The sequence below is a fragment of the Aplidium turbinatum genome, chromosome 1 (assembly GCF_918807975.1).
Source record: "Aplidium turbinatum chromosome 1, kaAplTurb1.1, whole genome shotgun sequence".
In the NCBI taxonomy this organism is placed as follows: Eukaryota; Metazoa; Chordata; class Ascidiacea; order Aplousobranchia; family Polyclinidae; genus Aplidium; species Aplidium turbinatum.
Window position 1 is genome coordinate 20245770 of NC_137472.1, and position 21762 is coordinate 20267531.

At 37.0% G+C, this 21762-nt stretch overlaps 1 protein-coding gene and 1 non-coding gene across 3 annotated transcripts; one reads left to right on the plus strand and one right to left on the minus strand.

Annotated features, from left to right (window-relative positions):
- Positions 1–1630: 1630 nt before the first annotated feature.
- On the plus strand, positions 1631–20547 carry LOC145778788 (alpha-1,3-mannosyl-glycoprotein 4-beta-N-acetylglucosaminyltransferase A-like). Of its 2 annotated transcripts, none has more exons than XM_082590380.1 (7): positions 1631–1955; positions 4244–4438; positions 5161–5370; positions 6677–6889; positions 13245–13394; positions 17812–17927; positions 18545–20547. In XM_082590380.1, exons 1-7 carry the CDS (start codon positions 1830–1832, stop codon positions 18609–18611), a joined length of 1077 nt encoding a protein of 358 aa, XP_082446506.1. In that variant the 5' UTR covers positions 1631–1829; the 3' UTR covers positions 18612–20547. The 2 variants fall into 2 exon arrangements, with proteins under 2 accessions (XP_082446506.1, XP_082446500.1); XM_082590374.1 differs by having other exon boundaries at positions 18562–20547.
- Positions 14228–14332, minus strand: LOC145785182 (U6 spliceosomal RNA). The gene has a single exon (XR_014291139.1). It is a non-coding gene; the product is annotated as a U6 spliceosomal RNA (small nuclear RNA).
- Positions 20548–21762: the final 1215 nt, after the last annotated feature.

Here is a 21762-nt window from a genome sequence, read left to right on the forward strand (position 1 = left end):
TTATGACTTAAATTTGGTACTACCTATTACTCGAAATCGATCATTAGGTAGAGACAATTATCGTAAAGTTTCTTGCCCAGAGAAACAACAGCAAGTGCGGGTGGCTGGAGTCGAACATGCAGGCTCTCGACTGCGAGCCCAACGCGCTAACCACTCGGCCACTGCTGCTCAGGCATACTGTTAGAAAGTTGTAGGTAAATTGACTAAATTAATATTTATGAAGTTATAGTTTTGCTTGAACTATTTGTTAGCCCACATTTCATCATTCGCAGAGACTACATGGTATTGCATTGAAAGCGATTGCCAACAGGGGCCCCTAAACTTAGCTGTGCCTCGGGCCCCCGTGAGCCTTAATCAGGCCCTGGGTCTTACGAACGATGGTGCAATATTTGGACATTTTCTAGCAATAGCCTACAGTAGACCATATACTCTACCACTACCCGACTTTTACTTCACCAAGGGCGGTTGGTTTGTCAACGCTGAAGGAATCTACCAACAAGTGACTGCTCGAGGAGTTCCCGACATTTGAACCCGATGAAATGTAGTCGAAAAAAACAACTTCCCATACGACAGAATAAGACTGCATAATGTAACTCGTGTAGATAATTATTTTACCACTAAAAAGTGTTTAAATCTGTCAAAACTAGGCTCTTTATTGCTCAAAAAAAAGATAAAGCTTATGGTAACATTTTTTAGGCGTTCACTTTTCAGTAGGCTTTAAATACACGTCAAGCTTGCGGTTTGCTCAATAGCTGTTCACATCATATTAGCATAAACTGATGTGATATGATATAAACGAGTCACTGTGCAAATCAAGCATATGTTTGAAACTTTTTAAAAAAATGTGTAGGCTAAACACTCATAGTAGGCTACGCTACAATGTACGCTATTGATGTACACTCAATGTACGATAAATGTACACTCAATGTACGCTAAATGTACACTCAATGTACGCTACTGATGGTAGCCCTATAGTTGTAATCAGGAAATTAGACAAGAAAAACCTGCTATGCAAATTTTGTCCTTATTGAAACTTTTTTGGCCTTTTAAATCTGGCAACTCATTTTTGCATTCTGCTAAAACAGAGTTCTGACTCTGAGATCAATTCAATTTCAAGATCATTTCGTGTAGGCTTAATGAGTGCAAGATGTGATGTTACTTTTGTTCATTCATGTTGGTTAAATCAACAAAGGTGCAGGTTAAGCAAAATATTTCAGTGTAAACGTAGCCAAAAGTCCCTAATTATAATTTCACTGATTTTCATTAAGCTAATTTATTCGTAATGGTAATTCAATGCAGTAGGCTTAACTGGAAAGACAGTTGTTGGAGCAGTTATAGTCTATTCACTCAGGATATCTTATAAATTAGTTATGCAAGGTTTAGGTAGACTAATTAGAGCCCAATACTGTTTGGAGTAGGTCACTACATTCTATTGAAAAAATGTTGATGGCCGGTGGCAGCATAGTCCAAGTATGTGACCAAAAGGTGGAACAGGTTTTTGTGTCTAACTCTGTTAACAAGTAGGATATACATGTCTATGTATAATTTTTTTTTGTGATTTTATCAGTTATTTAACTGATAATATTACTTTTTTTTATCAGATGTATCTATATTTGCAGCATGTGTTTAATTACAAAGATCGAAAGTTTTTTGGAATTTTATGTTCAAATGATTGGGTTTGCAAGTCATTGTTCCCTGTATTACTTTTAAAAATTCTGGTGAATCAAACTTTCAAATAACTTGTTTTTCCAACATTTCCTGTGGACAAAGGATCTAAACAAGGACAATTATTACTCTATGTGCTGACTGCAAATGCAAGCTGTAGGTCAATGGGTTGTTTTCAGTCCTTTCGAATTGGATATGCAATTGCTATTCTATTAATATTTTCATATCTCTATGTTTTTGTGGCATATGTTGGAATCAAATACTATCACATGGGACACCAAAAGCAATCTGTAAGTCTAAAATATCAAACAAATTCAAATTGATCTTAGGCTACAGTCTTTATAGGTACAGTAGTTATAGCAGTTAAAGTTTTCATCAGTTCTGTGAAGGATATTCGTTTAAACGTGTTGAAAAGATCAGCAATATCATGCTTTCTTATTTTGTAGAACTTCTCATTATAAAATAACTTATTTGTGAGGTTAAGCTGATTGGATTTCAGTGTCTTTTGACTGTAAAAGTGGATCATTGTGTTATTGACTTGTTTTTGATCACTGCCTGACCAATTAAGAGTAGTCATAGTAGCCTCAACTAGTCAGCTAGCCTACTGTATGTGAGTTAATTGTATGAAAAGTATTAACAGAAATGTAAACAATAATTTCAACAGCAAATCATTATGGTTCCAGAACATTAAAGTACAGCAACTTGCAAGTAGGCTATGCTTTGTTGTGATATGTTGTCAACAATTGTAGTTTCAAGAAAATACTTTCAAACTTTTTTGAAAGCTGATATAGTTAGATTGGTAGAATCTTGTTTTATTAGAATTTGTGTGTTGATTTCACCACAAGATAAAATCTGCATCAAAATGATACACTTTGCTGGCTTGATGTAATCTCAGTAACATATTTTAGAAAGGCAATCAAATGAAATCATTACATTAACCCTCCTTAACCTATAGTTTAATTTATTTAATAAGCTAAATTTGTGAATAAAGAAACAAAAAGACAAAGATCAGTCCAGTTGTTTTTATTTCTTACCATCACAGTGAAAACAATACACCTCAACCAACATAGCAAAGGTCTAGAAAAGGATAAAAGCGTATCAATTTCGTCTTTCACACAAACAACAAAATCACCACAAAACAAATCAATAGAGAATAAAAAATTGCATATACGATACGTATATATAACAGCTGTTGTTACTTGTCTGAATTTTGTTGTAATTTTTGTTGCATACATTCTTGATGCACACACGCTTGTACGTTTTGCGTTGTATTTGTGAAATGAAGTCACAAACTCGATCCAAACTTGACGAGTTTGACTTCTGGAAACAAATTCATTTACGGTTACGGCTTCGGTGAGATCACGAGCATCCAGGTAGCCAGATCATTTAATCGCTGCTGTGTTTGTGTATGCTGCTAATACGTTTTCAACCTAAGCAACAAGAAAAAATCACTTGCAGAGCTGGTAAAAACGACGAAAGTTTTCAATGCAGAAATAAAGTTTGGGGCCATGTCTGCTAAAACGTAATTTCTTTGCTGATTTCAGCAATAGAGATAGAAAGGTTTAGTCGACTAAAGTGAACAAACAATAGCGCTGACGAGTAGCCTACCTGCTACCGCTACTCGGATTGAAGTAGCGCGCGCTAGTTCTTGCTACTTTTGTCTTGAACAGACACAGGAAGCACTTTTTGATGTCAAAATGAAGGATATCATATCATTCATCTGAATGATATATTCTTTCGAATGATATCATCCGTTTACACTGTCATTTCAACGTCATTATGGAAAACACGTTCTAGGTGAGATTGGTTGTTACGCATCTTTCAAAAACATAAGCATTTTCAAGCCATTTGCAAGCCGCTGAGTTTTGCCGTTTTGACTTCAGAACGTCTTTTCCAACGGAGAAAAATCTTTCCACCGTAGCACTATTAGGAATGAGGAGTTGCATTTAATGAAGAGACGTTTTAAATCTTCACTGGGAAAGCTCAATAACTTGCTTAGCCTACTGTCTGAAAAAAAGGCCACCACAATTGACTTTTTTTTCTGTACCGACGTTTCATGCGATGGCACTAACACACCAAAAAATTCATCCTTGTAGTCGTAACTGGTGTTGGTGTTACTCTTGTCGGTATCAACGTGGCTTGATGTTTCCCGCAATAGTGAAATGATTTCTGCTTTGATACTTTCACGTATTGTTTCATAAAAAATCTCCAAAAGCAATTATTTTTTTCACTTTAAATTGGAAAGTAGCGGGTAGCAGAGTGTGACAAAAAGAAATGTAACACCTCTCTGTTACTGTTACCAAAAAAGTAGCGTGCAAGTAGTGGTGCTACAAAAGTAGCGCGCTACTGCCCACATGTGGGTATAGTTTGTCATAGGTAATAACATCTATTTAATAACTGAGGACTTCACTCAATCTCGGTAACTGTACCTGCATAAGTGGTTTAAAGCCTCTGCAAGCAATCAAGCATGCAAACCTTCCATGCTTAAACTTCTTACAGACTTTCTTAGTCCGAAAGTATAAATTGCCACAAATGGTGGAATATGCAAGTTGTTTTAACTGTTTTTAAATTTTTCCAGTATTCGGATGGCGGGCTTGCTGTTTCCAAGATTGTTCAAGTGCCGATATCTTTCTTATCAGACACTGGTAAACCAGACTGGTATATACATTCAGGTTTTCCTTTGGCAGGATATTTAAAATCACCTCAACCTGCTTTCACAATGGGTAACGTCAGTGGAGATACTGACTTTATGATAGGCATTCCTACGGTTAAGGTAATTGGATAAACAAATATGGTCAATAATGGTCATAGTCTTTTTCATCGTGCGTCACACTGTCTTAGCTCAGCACATTGCTCGAATTCTTGCTCTCATACAGGGTCATAACGAAATACCATTACATTTTTCATCGCTTGGGCATCCAGGGTCAAGGGTCTTTCATTTTATATCTCTAAGTTGTCTGTATTAGTCTTCACTTCACATTGTTTTGTATAATGTTTCTGTTTTTTTAACACATTAGCATTAACCTATCTTGCAAGTTCTTTCTTACATTAACGATGCACTATCTCAAAATGTTTTTATTATCAGTAATAAGTTAAGTTGTTAAACAAGTTAAACATTGAATAAGTTAAATCCGAATTAATGCCTCGTTGGCGCGTGAATTTGTGAACGAAGAAGATTCAAAATCAAGCGGCACTGGTTCGATTCTCGGAGTGTGCGCTCAAGCAACGCATTCTAAGGACTGCTCTTCATTCAGCGGCATCTAATGGATGGAATCATTCTTCAACAATTGGAAACTTCACTTTGTCAATCTTGGTAACCGGCTTTACGTCAAAAGCCTCTACAAGTATGCGAAACTGTCAGGAATCACCTATCAAGGTTTTGTCAGTCCAAGAATAAAGACTCAAAACCAACCAACCAAAACCAATGTTGTTTATTATTTAATACTATGGTACAGTCGCTATGACGTTAACCAACCTTGCCTTTACTGCTTGCAGAGAGATCGAGCAGATTATTTGATTGACACGATAAAGTCATTGATCAAAAATCGAAGGTTTAAGAACGCAACGTTTCAACGACTTGACCTTAAAGAAGGCGCTTTTAGAATAGTTGTTTTCATTGGTGATTCAAACCAAGAGTATGTACAAAAGAGAAGTCAACAATTACTTAAAGAGTTTAGTGATGAATTCGACTCTGGCAGATTGCAGGTAGCCTCGCCTTAGTGTAGGTTACTGAGCGGTACAATTAAGCTTAATTTGCAGAAGGATTTTGCATCAAATATCAATATCACATTGCTGGTTGGTATATTCTAATTGCATAGCAATGATGAAGTGTCGCAATCTAACGCACTACCGTAATCGCAGCTTTCCAGCTATTGCTGTTAGCTGCTGATATTGTCTGTCTATTTGTACAAGGCTACATGTACATATATTGCTATTTTGCGTCGGAATTTCACAACATCATGTAATAAAATTGAAACTCTTTTGGTTTTACATAACTAAAAAGTTGCTTGTAATATTCTCTGGGTGCAAAAGAACAAGGTTAGCTATTCTAACAAATAGAAAGTTATTTTTGAATTGTAATGGTTTTGCAACTCAATAGGCTACTTGTATATTGACTGGCTCTGTGACCGAGTGATCATCGGGCTCTTGTGCTGGTACATATGATCGATTCAAGTTGGGTCAAACCGAAGACTTTAAAAACGGTACTGATGTATTCTTTCTTGCGTAACACAGTAAGAATAAGTCGGGTAGTAGGCTAATGTGATGACATTGTAGACCTGATATAAAATTAAAAATAAGCCTTACCGCTTTTTATACGTTAGCATCTGTAGAGCAGAAATACAAATTATAGCATTACTGCTACAAGCCTTAAAGGAGCCGGCGGCCATCGCGGCCATGGCCGCTAAGTAGTGCCTCAATGACCGCCGGTGCTACCTACTCAGTCGGCCAATCTGGCCGCCGGTTTCTTCTAGCTAATTAGCCTATTTAATTTCACAATAGAATGATCGTGGATTAAATGTCGAAAATATCTGATATCAAAGAGTGACGCAGAATTAGGTCAGCGCGTCATTATCACCACTGTTGTATAGCGCGGGAACATTTGCTATTGTATGGAATATAATCCGGCTGCGATCACCAGCTATAAGTCTTGTTTGTAGTTCCTGATGTTTATTTTAACAAAGTGTTAATCCGAAGTGCTAATTTACATAGGCTAGTTGACATCCGAGAATGTTTTCACAGTGGGTTAGTGACTTCACACCCTCAGACTTCAGCAACACTAAGTGATCATTTTGGCATGTTGCAAGTTTAATTATATTTACTTGTGCTATCGTTATTTGCATTTTGGCCTCCAAGCACGCAGATTTGGCCGCCGAGAAAGAGCTCTCGGTAGGCCACGAAGGCTGCCGAAAAAAAACACGAGGTTTAAGGCCTGTGCTACTTAGTTTGGAAACTCTGCTAAGTCAGAACTCAAGGCTATTTATAAAATCATTGTTTTAATAATTCTTTTCAGGTCATTAGTCCTCCAAAGCACTATTATCCCGATTGGAGCACTGCCATCACAACTACTTTGAACGATCCAATTGATCGAGTGAAGTGGCGATCAAAAGAAAACCTGGATGTTATTTTCCTTATGATGTACATCTATCAACTATCTCCCAAATATTATCTAATGCTTGAAGATGATGTACTTTGCGATGAAGGATATGACCGAACAATAGTTGAGGTGGGTAGGCTATTTTAAATAGGGGTCTGCTACTATTCGGCGAGTTCCCTATTTTTTTGCAATTTTTTGAAAATCCAACGATTGAATATTCAGACATTGAATCAATGTAAATAAGAATCAATTAGGCTAGTGGGGTTCTTTGAATCCTACGTCACCGTCTGTATGCAAACTTAAAATATATTATTTATTTTTGTCATCAAATTACCTAATTTTTAGAAGTAGTGCTGCCAGACCTTTTTATTTTTTGTACTAAAATTCGTATCATCAAAACTACTTTACTTCTGTAGCTTTAATGTTTTATACAATTTGTTGCAACTATAATCTTTCGCCTTAATTTGCTTTTGACTACAATTTTTTTTGCATTTTTATCACTACCTTTTTGATGAAAATACAGTATAATTGCATTTAAATCGCCATAAAAGTATTTCACTTGTAACCTTTCGAAAACTTTTGGAAAGTGTAATGGATTGAACAACGTTGATTTGAACAGAAGCAGTATGTCTGCATTTTATTATATTTATTTATATCTCTGTTGTTATTTACTTTTTTCTGAATCCGCATGGTCTCAATGAGTCGGTTTCTTGCAATTTTTATTTTTCTGAGTCTTTTATGACATCACAACCACGTTTTTGAATGCGAGACTCTCAAAGTAAAAACTTCGGGAAACTTGTCACTTTTTGAATTTCTTTTGTGTTAAATCGCCCTTGTTGCTCTTGCAAGTGTTAATTGTAGGTCTATTTTACAATCGTCGATTTTAACGTTTAGCGACGTTAAAACGATGTAAAAACGAAAATTTCTGCTGGTTGGGATAACTAGGCTACGGTACCCTATAATTTCCTTTCAATCCAAGCTGTGGGCCACATATTTGGTTAGCCTTTTCATTCTGTTATTACAATTTAAAATGAACTGTTAGGCTAACTGGGTCCTTGGAACAAATCCAAGGGCTTCTGTGAATGTTTCTCAGTTTCAACGTATCCTAGTCAGCAAAAGTTTCCTTTTCTACACGATTTCAACGTTTAGCGACGTTAAAACGATGTAAAAAACAGCATTTTTTTGCTGGTCGGGATAATTAGGCTACGGTATCCGATAATTTCCTTTCAATTCAAGCTGTAAGGCCACACATTTGTTGATACAAACTAATCATTTTAACTATTTTTAATTTAAAGGGGACCTGAAATGAAAAATGAAAATTTTTTTGTTGATTCTTTGGTGTTTGAGTATTATCTTTTTCGAAATTATTTTTTGATAAACGTTTTTGTTTGGCAAATATAACGAAAAGAAAATCAGCCACCGGATGGCGCTATGTGCCTTATGACGTAATTGGTTGTTCACTCAGTTGGTAGCTTGATACATTAACACTGGAAGCTTCGCACAAGTCGTAATCTTTAAAGATGTCTGAAATCAGAAAAGGATTTTTGTTTGAACCAAAAAGACAACGCCTTGACAGAAATGACTGTGATTCGGATTCGAGCTCCGACAGCAGTCGGATGGAGAATTTGCAATGGTGTAGGTGTGGAAATTGTGCCATCATGCCAACAATGATGGAAAATGAATGTTGCCAGGAGATTGACGTCGTGGTAGCCAAAACGGACATAGCCCGCCAATGCATTACCCAGGTCGACAGCTTTGAAAAGATATGCCTGGTCCTGGATACAGAAGTCTTAGAAGCAATTATGGCTGCACTAAAGGATGTGGTCGGCGAGGATCTCCGAGATCCAATCTCAAACAGGTCAGTTTAGATAGTTGTAAAATATTATCCAAACTTAGCAGTTTTAGAACCGAAATGGTGAACTTTGTTCTTAAATATGTGTGTTACACATAGCCTATAATGGTAATGTAAAAAATCAAGAGACCAGAGTTAGCCTACCACTGTACATGCACCCAGGTGCAGATCTAGGAGTTTTTTTTGGGGGGGGCCAGAAAATTTGAAAATGAATTAAAAAGTAAAAAAAAGATAAAACAGATATGAACAATCAGTGGCATAGCCAGTAGTTTGGGGGATTTGACGGCCGGCGGGCGAAGCCCGACGGCGTGTTCGCCAAAGGCGACAGCCAGCAGCGGGGGGTCTGGGGGGCCACCCAGAAAATTTTGAAAAATTACTTTGAATTTGGTGCATTCTGAGAGCATTTTCAACAAAAATATGGGTACATATAAATATTCCTGTAAAATGGTGCTGTCCGGTGGCATAGCAAAAGGATAAGATCATGTTTTCTTCGGCATTTTTTCGGTAGCCTAATAAAGCTAAGTCTCTATGTTTTCTTGTTGCTAATTCCTGGCTGAGATATTTGAATGTTTGGTATTGGCAAAACTCGCTCTTTTAATGCAGTTTCACTTAAAATTAAGCAAACTTTGTTTTAGAGACATAGACACTGAAAGCATCATTCTCAATATCGTGACGCCACACGCGTGCCAAAGGGGGGTTGTAACCCCCAACCCCCCTTTGGCTACGCCACTGTGAACAATGATACTACGACATATACGATATGCTATAAAATATATATTAAAACTGCCATGTTCATAAATAAATTTTGCTGGAATAAAAATTGCTAAGCACGCAAAGTAAACTTGAAATCTGGTTTAAAACCCTGTATGCAGTGTTCATGACCAATTGGATATTTGCAGCCTATGTTTGCAGACACATTGCCTACGGTAATTGATTGAAATTATGATGAAGACTAAAAACTATAAAAACAATTCAGGTTTCAGATTGTTTCAACTGACGTCATTTGGCTCAGCGTTGGTTTCAGCTGAGCCAGCTTCAACAAATGTTGCTATTAAAAAGTTTAATCGATGGATAATTTCAACCTTAATCATAACAAAAAATAATTCCCCCCCCCCTCCGGGATAAGTTAAATCCGCTGTGGGACTAATATCAGCTGTTTAGAAGCATAACAAACCATTTAACAATTTTTCACAAAATTTCGGGGGGGGGGCCCGGGCCCCCCCATAGATCCGCGCCTGCATGCACCCTTGCTTGGGTCTCAAATCCTAAGGTTTCCACTCTACCCTATGTTTTAAAGTTAGAGCCTAGGGCTTTTCTACATTGTGATTTACTGATAATGCTGCAATGAAAAAAAATGATGATTTCACACTTCTCTGTAAATCACATTTTCTTTTACGGGTTGTACAGATATGTTGCTTATCGCAGCTTCAACTTCTGGATATATGGAAAATTGGGTCGAAAGAGACGTAAAGTAATTCCTGCCTGTGCAGTCCTTGCAATCCGCAACAGATTTCCTGAAGAAGATGGCCAGTACGAAGGCTACAAAGAAGCCATTGATGACCACTTGCCTGATGATTTTTAATGAAAATGAAATTTATCTTGCTGTTTATTGTATTATTAATAAAAAATCTTTTGTAAACACAGTTTCCACCTCTCCAGTGTTTTGCTTGGGACAGTATTTATATTCAAACTGTTAAAAGAAATTTCCAGCAACCATTCGATTTTCATCACAACTTTGCTATTCCACCGCTGACTTTGTTATTGTGCTCAAGTCAATGGAGATTCTAAATAGTTGTATAGCTCTTAAAAATTTTCAGACAATTTCTTCTTCATCTGTCTCATACAGGCCTTCACTGCTGCTGCAGTCAGATAGCTCATACGTCTCATCGACTTCTAATGACGTATCACTAAAAAATGAACAATCCAGGTTTAACGTGGTCCGAGACTTCCTCGCTGTGATGGGACCCTGTGTGGCTAGTTTTCTGGGTGTGCTGGTCCTTGGTGCCTGGCAACATGGAGCAGAGCAAAGTGGTGGCGAGGGAAGAGGGTCTGTCTGTGTGCCTATACTGCAAGTAGACAATAACTTTGTGACTACTTCTACTTGCTCAGTTGCTGAAACTTCCACAGGGGTGGAAAGTTTAGGTACTGCAGGGTTAAGTGGTTCAGGATCTGGGATTGGTGTAGATATCAATTGTTGATCCACTACCTGGTGAAGCTGCAAAAAATAATTGGCTTGAACCAAATGGTTTATATAAAACAAAACTACGGTACCGGTATGTGTTTATAGTTACCTACCCTACCAATGTTTTACTGACCTGTTTTAAAGGTTTGTTCATTTCCCTCTTTGTTATTCGATCCGAACGCCCACTTTTACTCAGAGATCTGGACCCATAAGAACTAGGTCGATCAAGTTTTGTGGGCACTGCAGTAACAGTGGCTTTCACATACCTTGAAAAATCAAAGACAGAAGGGACAGCTTCAGGGATGAGCAAATGTTTAGATGTGGTGCCCTGTAGCTCTGCCCGTAGATCACGTTGGTAATCGCTGGCCAGAAAATGGTCGCTGCACACACGGCAGTGCTTGTTGACTGGTGGGTTTTTGAGTTTCATCGCAGAGATCCATTTCTTAAGCTTGTCTTGATTATTCAGAGGTAAACGATGAAAGTGCACCCCTTTCACGTTTCTTCCGTTACTACAATCGGGAGCCATACAAAAAACCATCTCAACGCGTAAAACTCAAGTATAAAATTGTTCTTTGTATTAAGTAGCCCACTTGTTTATAGTTTATTTGTATACAAACTAGTGGTTCTGAATTCTACCTGAACAACCAACCACGTCATCAAAGATTTTGACCAATCAGAATCCTTTAAATCAATATCCCTTTTATTAGATTTTTGGGCTAATGACAAACCCCAAAAAAATTTTATTGTTACAAATCGCTTTTTCTCATAAAGCTCTATGAATACAAAAGCTATATATTTTCGTTGCAGTGCCCCTTTAATAGTTTATTTTTCTTTGTTGGAATGCAAAAGAAACAATATTGTAAAATTCTCTAAATTTCAAAAAATCACCGAATAGGGAACTCGCCGAAAAAGGCTGTCGCCGAATCGGGCATTCGCCGAAACTGGCCATTCCGTTTAAATAGTTATTAAAATACATTTTGTTTTTTTCATTAATTCAATCCATGGCTCTTCAGCTCTAAGCCACGAATACAAAGTACTTGCTTAAGAATGAAGACATTTACATCAACAATGAAAAATTTCAGCCAAACGTAAGAATTGTTGATCTAGACTTTTTCATTTACCGTAATATACTGTACGTTAACATTTTGCAAGGCTTAAACCTTTTGTATCGTCTCTCACAAGGCAATTACACGTGGCTAAAAATAGTCGTCTTTTGTGATTCTGTATCGAAATATGTACAGCTATTGAAAAAATTAGGCCCAATTAACTTACTGATTATATGGACTTTGAGATTGCTTGAGTTCCATCTACGCTGCAGTAACCAATAATCACATATAGTGAAACGATTACTAAGCCAAACAAAAGGTGTGTCAGTAAGATGTTATAAAAATTTGTTGATAAGGGCCGGGGAGCACACCCAAACCAACTACCAAAAGTGCAATTAAAGAGCACATCGCCGCTTGTGAAACGTGCACTGACAATGTCTCGATCGACCAATTTAAAATCATCTCTCGAGGCAGATCTGATTTTCAGACAAAGATCGTGGAAGCCTAAGAATCAAACGTAACAATCCATCTCTCAACCGGCAGTTATTCGCCTGTGGCTTATCGTTCCTTTTGTGTGTGTTCTAATTGTTTGTCCAATGCCTGTAGTTTACACCTCAAGTGATCTGTTTCTCACCGTATAATGTACTTGTAATCATTCCTGTGTCATTTGTTCAGTTTGTGCTTTTCAGTCCAGAGTGTCGTTACAGTTATAGTGTAAAGTCAAATTTATCTTACGATTTTTCATTTTATGTATAGGCCTATTGCAGATTTAATTCCTGGTGAGGACACATGTAGGCTACGTGTCGAAAACGTTTGATTCATTATGTTAGATACTTTGTTTTGTATGTAATACATTATGTTAAACCGCTAAGGTTACTTTATTCTGCTTGTCTATGGTTCAAAAATGCAAACTCTTTATCAAAACTTTATGTTATAAAAAAAATGATAAATTGAACATTTCGGTGATCAATAAGAATTAGACGAACTGAGAGGGTCTGCTACTATTCGGTGACTCCGATTCGGTGAGTTCCTAACCCCTAACCCTAAAACGGCAATGATAATTAGGCTACGGTACCCGATAATTTAAAAAAAAAAATTAAAAAAATCCCCCGTTAAGGGATCGGACTCACCGAATCGGACTCACCGAAATGGGCCATTCTGAACTGAGATATAGGCCGTATCGAAAAGATGATAATTTTACCACCAGGAACGACAAAATTGCTACGAATCAAACGAATTGATCGGTTAAAGTTAGACGAAGACAAATTATTCGATTTTTTTTGGTACATTTCTTCTTGGGGCATGAAACTGATATTATTGTACTTCTATTATTGTTCACATCATGCAAGATTAATGTGAACAATATACAACTCCAACCGGTAGTATATCTCTATTCAATTACAGAACACTGAACTTATGAAAGATAATGACTGGCTGTTCCTTTCTTACTGTGATTGGTGCTCCATAGGAAAGCTGTTAAAAACGGAAACCATTCCTTCTTTTGCTTCCTTTCTTCATATGTATTGGAATAAGAAGCCTCTAGATTGGCTACAGGTAATTTTAATTGAAATATATCTCCAGATTGGCACATTGTATAGCGTTAATTCGTAACCTTGGCTCATCATCGACATTTTCTTAAACAAGATTACAGAATTTGCACATCCAATACCAAAGTTTTGAAATTTTATGACATTTTCTAATATTAATTCACTCGTGTATTTTTTTTATACAAAGTAACTATAGCCTATTCTATGCAGCATCGTAGCCTATGTAAAATCAGGAAACCCGGATTTTCAGACAAAATAAGAAAACTATGTTTAACGGAAAAAGTTTTCTTGATTTAGTCAAACTATACGCCAGGGGTCACCAAATGGCGGCCCGCCACGCTGTATCGCTGCGGCCCGCGGAAGATATCAGCGTACAAGTATAACCAAAAATACTTTTCTTGAGGAGTTAAAGAGCACGAAGGCAAAAATACTTTCCGGGAAGCATATTTTCGCTTTGCATACGATTCCACCGACCGACCTATCAGATTATAGTTCTAGGTGGGGGTTGCTTAAAGCTATTCCAATGCGATGTCCAGCCACACTGTCCATGTGGTTGATTAAAACGTCTGTTTTCGAATTTCGAAAATGTCGAGCATAGGGTTGCTTATTTTAAGTTTGCAAATGTCATGTAAACACTAATGTGCGTTTCACCGTTATTATGTTTCACGACCAGTGTTCTCTTTATGCAAGTTTTTGTTGGCAAAATAGGTCGGTGTGCCAACTCAATTTATAATAAATTGGCAAAATATTATATACAATTTAGAGACTTTTTCTGATTGTAGGCTATTATGAAAATATTTAGCTTAGTACTGCAAAATGTTTTTTTTTTTCTTTTTTTAAAGAAACATGGAACGCTTCACGATTTCGCGTGTCATCCTTGCGCAGGGGCTATGCTAATCTTCTCTGTATATCGTTCCAATTTTAGTATATCTACTGCCGAAGCAAGTTCTGCAAAATGTTGTTAATCAACAAATTCTTGCCACGCTGATAAGCATTGCAAGTGACAGTTGTCTATAACAAAAGAAAGACAGTTTTATAGACTCTCACAAAAAGGATGAAACACCAACTCATTGCTTTTTTAAAGGGAAGACTGTTCATGAATTACGATACAATTACGATTTTTGGGTGATTTCCACAAGCATTTGTTTCATGGTGCCTGGTTTCTTTTTTCCTGTTATTGGAGCCTATTTTTCGCTGATATGTTTGCAGGTCACTATTGTTGCCTCTATTGCGATGTGTCAAACATTTCCTTGTTTACTGAAATTGTTAATTGCAAGATATCTTTTGTGAAGCGAAGTGACAACACCACTCTTGCTTGGCGATGAATATTCTGATGAAACCGCTCGATTCGCTGTAAGTGCGCAAAACAAGTGGCCTCGTTTATTAGGCATTGTTAAAAAAAAGTCAAAAGTGTTGTAAAAGGAGTTTGGCCTGGCAGTAGCGTTGTTCGATTAATTTTGTTGCTGCGGTATTCTAACGTAAATATGAACAACATGTAACGCTGGATACTGGGTACGAAATGCGTTCTTTTTCAGCATAAAAGTCAACCTACCTAACATTTTATTAGTGCGGCCCGCCACAGCTCTCCTTAGTGCCAAAGTGGCCCGCATGCAAAAATGGTTGGTGACCCCTGCTATACGCTATTCATACTGTTTACCATCTGTTTTGTACTCATTTATCACATTTAGCCATGATACAGCCAGCAATTGGCAAGATCACAATGAACATGTAATCTTGAAGATCAAGATCAGATCACCAAAACAATGTGATTTTAAAGATCAAGATCGTGATCTTGAAAATCAAGATCAAATTCAAGATGGCTTTTTGTATAGGCCTACTACTGTAGAAAAAGTGCAGGTTTTGATCAATGAGGTTATAAAAAAAGCAAATTTTACTCCTAAACAACGGGGTTAAAAGTATTTGGTACTGTTAAATGTTGCTTTTAACTGCTCGAGCGTTGGCGTAAGAATTGTAAGAAGTTAGTGACTGTTGCTCTTATCAATCGTTGTCATTGGTAAAGTAAGATTGCAACATCACGCCCAAGGCCGAGGGTTGTTTCTGACCACTTCGGTTGTGTAGATTATAAACGGACTGGGTGCCTGGGCATAATTTCAACTGCAATGCAGTTATATCTACATTAAGGGCTTCCACATCATCTGGCTCGAATGAAGCATAGATGGTTTGATAATAAACTAATTAAAACAAACATTCTTAAAACTCAATTAGGCGGGCGTCATTGCAAACTATGTGTTGTACCTATTCTGTGAGACAGGGATGAGACTAAGACCTATAAAAGCTAAACATAAAACAAATCATGGATTTAGTGTTGCAAATTTAATAACAAAACAGGTAACAGGACTTGGTATGCGAGGTTGTTTCATGTAAGCTTACTGTATTGTGAAATAATAAAAAGGTCACAAATGTTTCAATTAGTTTCATGCTTTTTTTTTAAATGAACTTCGAACCTTCGAACTTCACCTTTTTTCACCAGATATTGCCTGGTTCGTATTTTAAGCTTTTTGTTAACTAGTAGTTTCAGCTTTCAATAAATTCAACATTCATCGCATCATATTGTAGTGTTACAAGTACAATTACCCATCTGGTAACTATGGCATTGCTGTTTTTTAACAAAACAGTTCGGAAGTTTCATTTCAGCCTAAAATCAATAGTTTGTGTCACGCAATTTGCAGTTAACAGGCAAGAATGTGTCAAATTAAATCACTTCTACAAATCTCCAGTCGTATTGTTGTGGTGTAGCGTCTTTGGGAAAGTATTTATCACACAATTGAGAAAAATTATGAAAATGACTGATGATGGATTGCTGCACAGTGTTTTGACTAAACTCGTTATACAAGATAAGTACAGCAGTTTTGTCAACCATGCAGTTAGACTCGGTAAGATTTGCAGCAAGTTTGTGTTTTCTTTCCGTAAGAAACAAGCATACTTCATTTGGCAGCTCATACAAACGTGAGAACTTTACCTCCCTATAACCATCTCACTTCTGAATGAATAGCCTAAGTTAATAAAGCTGAAGTTCATTATTACACAGATGAGATACTTATATTTATGGTATTTTTGTATTTAGGCTATTTTATTTATGGTAAGTATAAAATATTTAGCAACCCACACTGGAAGGTCACGCGACCCACTAAGCTTATTTGCGGACCCTTGGGTTAGTCTACAAAGTGGCAGTGCAATGTGCCGTGAAAATATTATAGGTGAAACGAAGGTGAGGACACCTCAGACAGATTTTCGAAGTTTTAGCCTGCTGAAAGGCTACACCATACCATTATTTTCAAGAATTCAATAATATTAAATCTTTCTGTGATCGTGAATAAAGTTTTTGTTTTTAATTGGTATAAGCTAACTTATATTTTAAACCAAACCTTCTACATGCTACACAAATCCAATTTTAATTTGATGAATTTGGTTAGTTACATAGGCCTACAGTACATAGAGACTTATTGTTACCTACAAAGTGTGTATCTTGGCAAACAAACCATTATTGTGCCAAAAATGCAACCAAAATCAAAATTATATTTGTCAAAATTTTCCGGGGACAAGCCCTCCACAAGCTTTACCTTTTCGGATTTTAAGTTGTGCATTGTCCATTTATCTTATAAATCGTGCTTTGTTAAAACTCTTTCCTATTTTTTCAAGATCCGCTACTGCATTGTCGGCATGTTAAGGCCTAACTTACTATTTTTTTTCTTCTAGAAAATCTGCAAGTTGTTTGCTGAAATAATAAATGTAAAATTTTTCCCAACATTGAAAAATTTTGCGACCATAACAACGCTTTCTTGTCCTATTTCAAAGAGTTATCACTAAATATAGGGGCCCACCAGGGGATTTCAAGGCGGCAAGATGGTGCTCACACGGCCCTGCTGAAGCCTACCATTGAACCAACCATTTATAGGCCTAGTCCAATCTATTTATTCTTTCTTCTGTTTTGGTTTGATGTAACTTAAACAAACTTTTTACCCTCTGTTACAGCATTATTAACAGAGTTTTTTATTGATTTAGGTTGAAATTACCCTTAAAATGCGCAACTTTAAGGCATTTTTTGCAAAAGTTTCTGGAAGAAGACCCCAGACCCCCCTTGCGGCTACTCATTTGCTCCTTCCAGGATTCTGTGCTGTTTACCCTGCACATTAAAAGCTTTGTCCCCCTGTAAAATTGATCTAGTTACGCCGCTGAGGCTATGTCAAGCTGCCAAGAACAACTTTGCAGAGGCGTTTTCAGTTCGAAGAAAAACATTTAAAACCCATAACTTGGAATCTTTTTGCATTTTTTATGAATTAAAAGTGCTTGTCACTTTATCTAGTTGATCACCAACGGATACAGAAAAAAAGTGTTTCAATGTTTTTTATAGTTGCAGGCTATGGTATTGGCGTTGTATAGTAACAATCTTTGCTTTTGCTTAGTTGTCTTATATAAGAGCTGGCTATTGCAGAGAAGATGAACCGGAAGAAAATTGCCAGTTTGAGTTGGCCAAAATGATGCAAGTGATTACGCCATATGTTTTCACGCATGTGGGAAGGTAAGAAATATGGATAACTCTGATGTGACAGTACTGGTAGCTTGCAGTAGTTCGTAGCATACTTTGCTTTATTGTAATTCAACAAAACTATTCTTCGAGTTTCATACAAAATGAAGGACTTGGGCTAATGTTTTTCGGCTTTTTTAAAATTATAGACAAATATTTCTTGATTTTGTAAAACTGTCCCTGAAGTTTCTTCATTGGTTTCTTGAAATACATGTGACAATGCAATTTTTTGTTTTTGAATGTAAGATTAAGAACCTAGCCTATTATTTTGTGATAAAACTACATTTCTGTTCATGCTGCCATCAAAATAGGCTTACACAGAAAGAAAAACGTATTTACGCGTTACGCTTCAAATATATTCCTGAACATTGCGGGCACCAAAAAAATGTTTTTATGTCGGCCAGTTTAATATTTCAGAATCTTAGAGCTTATCGGTTTCATTTAAAATGCAATTTTGTTACCAAACTGTTGATGCACTTAATCTACAATAAAATACTTTACACAACAAAAAGTTTTGGAAAAGATGCTTGAGCTCTATTTATATGTAGTCTATGTCGACTATTGAAACGTTGTTAATTGTAACATATTATATTATGTAACTTTGGATTCAGATATTCTTCATTGCCAGGAAAAGAGCAGAACATCTATTTCGAAGACGAACCAAAACTAGTGATCTAGCTCTGGTTTTCACTGTTGGACACAACTATAAGCTTGAAGTTCGTTTCGACATTCCAATGTGAAAAAGTGGTCAAACTGGTAGACAATGCCTTCTAAGAAAATATTTTGCTCAAGCCAACTTTCTGCTCTGGAGTCGTCGATAAAACAGTTTTATTTGGTTTACAATTTGCATGGTATAATCATTTACTTTTTTAACATCAATTCTTCTTCGTTTTACATATTAAACTGAGCACATTGAATCTAACGCAACAAGTAGCCTATCGGGGTTTTGGAACTCAGAGCCGTTGAGAAGATAATTTGGGCGAGGTACCAATAAGATCCTCGGGCCCCAAATCAAGATCCTTCTAAGAAAAACGCACTGCAACCAAAGTATACGCGGTGGTGTATACAAGTTGCCGCGCCCCTTGGAAAGGTTCCAGGCTTCTAAAATCATCCAGATTCAAAAATACCCTCTGTCAACGTTACTGTACTGCTGGAACCATTCAACTATGGCCATTTTGTGGTGGAGACTTTAACAACACAGTATTCAAAAATAGTTGCTTCTTGCCTAGTTATGTGTTTTATTAATAGCCTATCATGCAAACAAGTCAAAAAGCATTTCAAAATTCTACATTCTACTGTAAACGCAGTGTTAAAATTGGTATTAGGTACCTACGGAAATCTATGCTAATATTAACAGGCTTGCCAAATATTCTGTCAAACTGGGGTTCTTTTGGTAATCAATTAAGCTCCTGTACTTTATCATCATTTAACGGTTTATTTTTGGTGTTTGGCAGGTGTCGATTTTTTTGGGCTAGTTTTGAAAAAAGAATTGATTAGCCTACATAGCCTAATGAATAATTAATGATACTGCATTTGTGCTTCGAGTGCAAGAACTGTACTCGTATGTTGCATTGAAAATGTCTATTCAAACCAAAAGAAATTGAAGTTTTCTTAAACCAAAGTGTTTTGGACAAGGTTTGATGTCCTACCAGTGGTGTACGCAGGGGAGGGGCCATTGGAACATGCCGCCTACTTTAAGAAATGTTTATATTTTCAGCGTTGTTGTGATCATGTAATTCAAACATGTTTTTGTTTGAGAGTGATCTAGGGTAGTAGGGCGTAATAACCACCCGGCAGGGGACACAACTGTTTAAGGGTACACTCATTTCAGTTTGTTTAATGCTTTTTAGCTATTTGAAATAAAAAATATGACTACTGCTGTAAAATCTCGATATCTTAGACTGCGTCAAGCAAATTTTGTATTGTTGATCATCATTTGGGATCACTATTTTAAAAGCGAAAGCAGTAAATTTATGTTATTTTGTTAAGAGTTTATATGTGAGCGCGGATTTTCACAAATTAACCTCATACTGACATCTGACGGTGCTTCTCTACACACTGTAACTGTTTCAAGTTTAGTCTTTATATGAATGGTCGGTCCTCCATTGAGAAAGTTTTCACCAGCGAAGTATGTTGGATCCTGGTTGCACCAGGGATGTAACCCGGCAATTGAGACCCGAAGTCGCCAGAGGTTTTATAGTTTTGAATACAATAAATGTCTTAAAAAATTGTAGGCTATAACTTGTATTTTTTGTGTTATTGTTTTACTAAAATACGAATATTTGCATTGAACAACGCATCTTGAGCACGACGTAGCAAGACACCACCATCATGGAAGCCTTCCACAGTATTTCTTAATTCTGGTAGACTTCTTGTGAACGTTACCTGCTTTCCACGCCTAACCTACTTAATATTCAACCGCCAGTAGTGGGCGAAACAAGATTGTTACCTCAGAAATTGTAACTAATGGATTATTACGTCAGAATAGCAACAGAAATTGCAACAAAAAATCAGTATCTGTGCAGCTTTAATAAAATATCAATAGAGCAGGGATGGCCAAATAATTTTGACCATGATCCATTACCGCCAAATCTGACAACTTAGAGATCCACAATGAGCTGAAGATGTGCATTTTTCCTTTTGTATAATACAAAAAACATGCAATTATTTGTGTAAATCTAAAACAAAGCGTGTGCTGTAATAAACAGGTCTGGTATTAGTGAGAAATATGATCAGTGGGCTTTGATTTCACAATACTATCGAAACGTGGTTTCCTGCTACTTATAACGATTCTTACAGAGCCAACTTAAAAGATCCACAAAAAAAGTTGAAAAGATCCGGAACCGGATCGCGATCCGCCATTTGGCCATGCCTGCAATCAGTGCCGGTCTTAGGGTATTTCGGGCCCTGTGCAAAATATGCTTTGCGGGCCCCAATGCAAAGCTATGTCTCTATGTTGAGTTTGGATGCAACCTATTTCGTCCCCTGAAAAATTCGTACCCCAATTTCGTACCGTGAAATCGAATAACAAAATCAAATTTCGACCTATTTCGTCCCCTGAAAAGATCGAGAAATTTTGAAATGTTTGCGCAACTCCGATCAGCGACTTCGGCTAAGTCGGTTTTTTTTCTCGATCTTTTCAGGGGACGAAATAGGTTGAATTTGTTGAGTCTCTATGTTTTCTTGTTGCTAATTCCTTAGTTGAATTTTTCCATTGAAAATGACAAAATTACTGCATTTTCTGAGTAAATTGCGGGCCCCCTAATTTGCGGGCCCTGTGCGATCGCACGGTTTGCACACCCCAAAGACCGGCACTGCTGCAATAGAGAGAAGAGAAACTACGTTAAAAGAAAATTTTGACCTAACCATGAAATTTGACTTTATTTTACTTAATAACTTTGAAACCTCTTTTCGTGTCAGCCTGAAATTTAGTTTATGGACGTTTTATAAACTTTGAACAAGGCGGAAAAATTTTGACTTCATTGACTTTTGGTTGTCCTAATTATAAGACTTGTTGCTCAATGCGACAAACAGTGTACCAGCCTCTCATAGATCGAGACATGTAATGATACGAGACATGTATGAGACAGTCAACCGCTGGGAAACCATCTGTTCCCGACAATTTTCACCAAATCAAACGTCATATAAAAACCGTTATGGTCTACTTAACCTAGCTGGCATCTTACGTCATGGAAATTGCTAGAAAATGTCCAAATATTGCACCATCGGTCGTAAGACCTGATGAAATATTGCATCACTACCTTTGAACAACGGTTTGAATTGCGTGACAATGTCTTTCATTATTGCGTCACAGTTACTGTTTACGTGC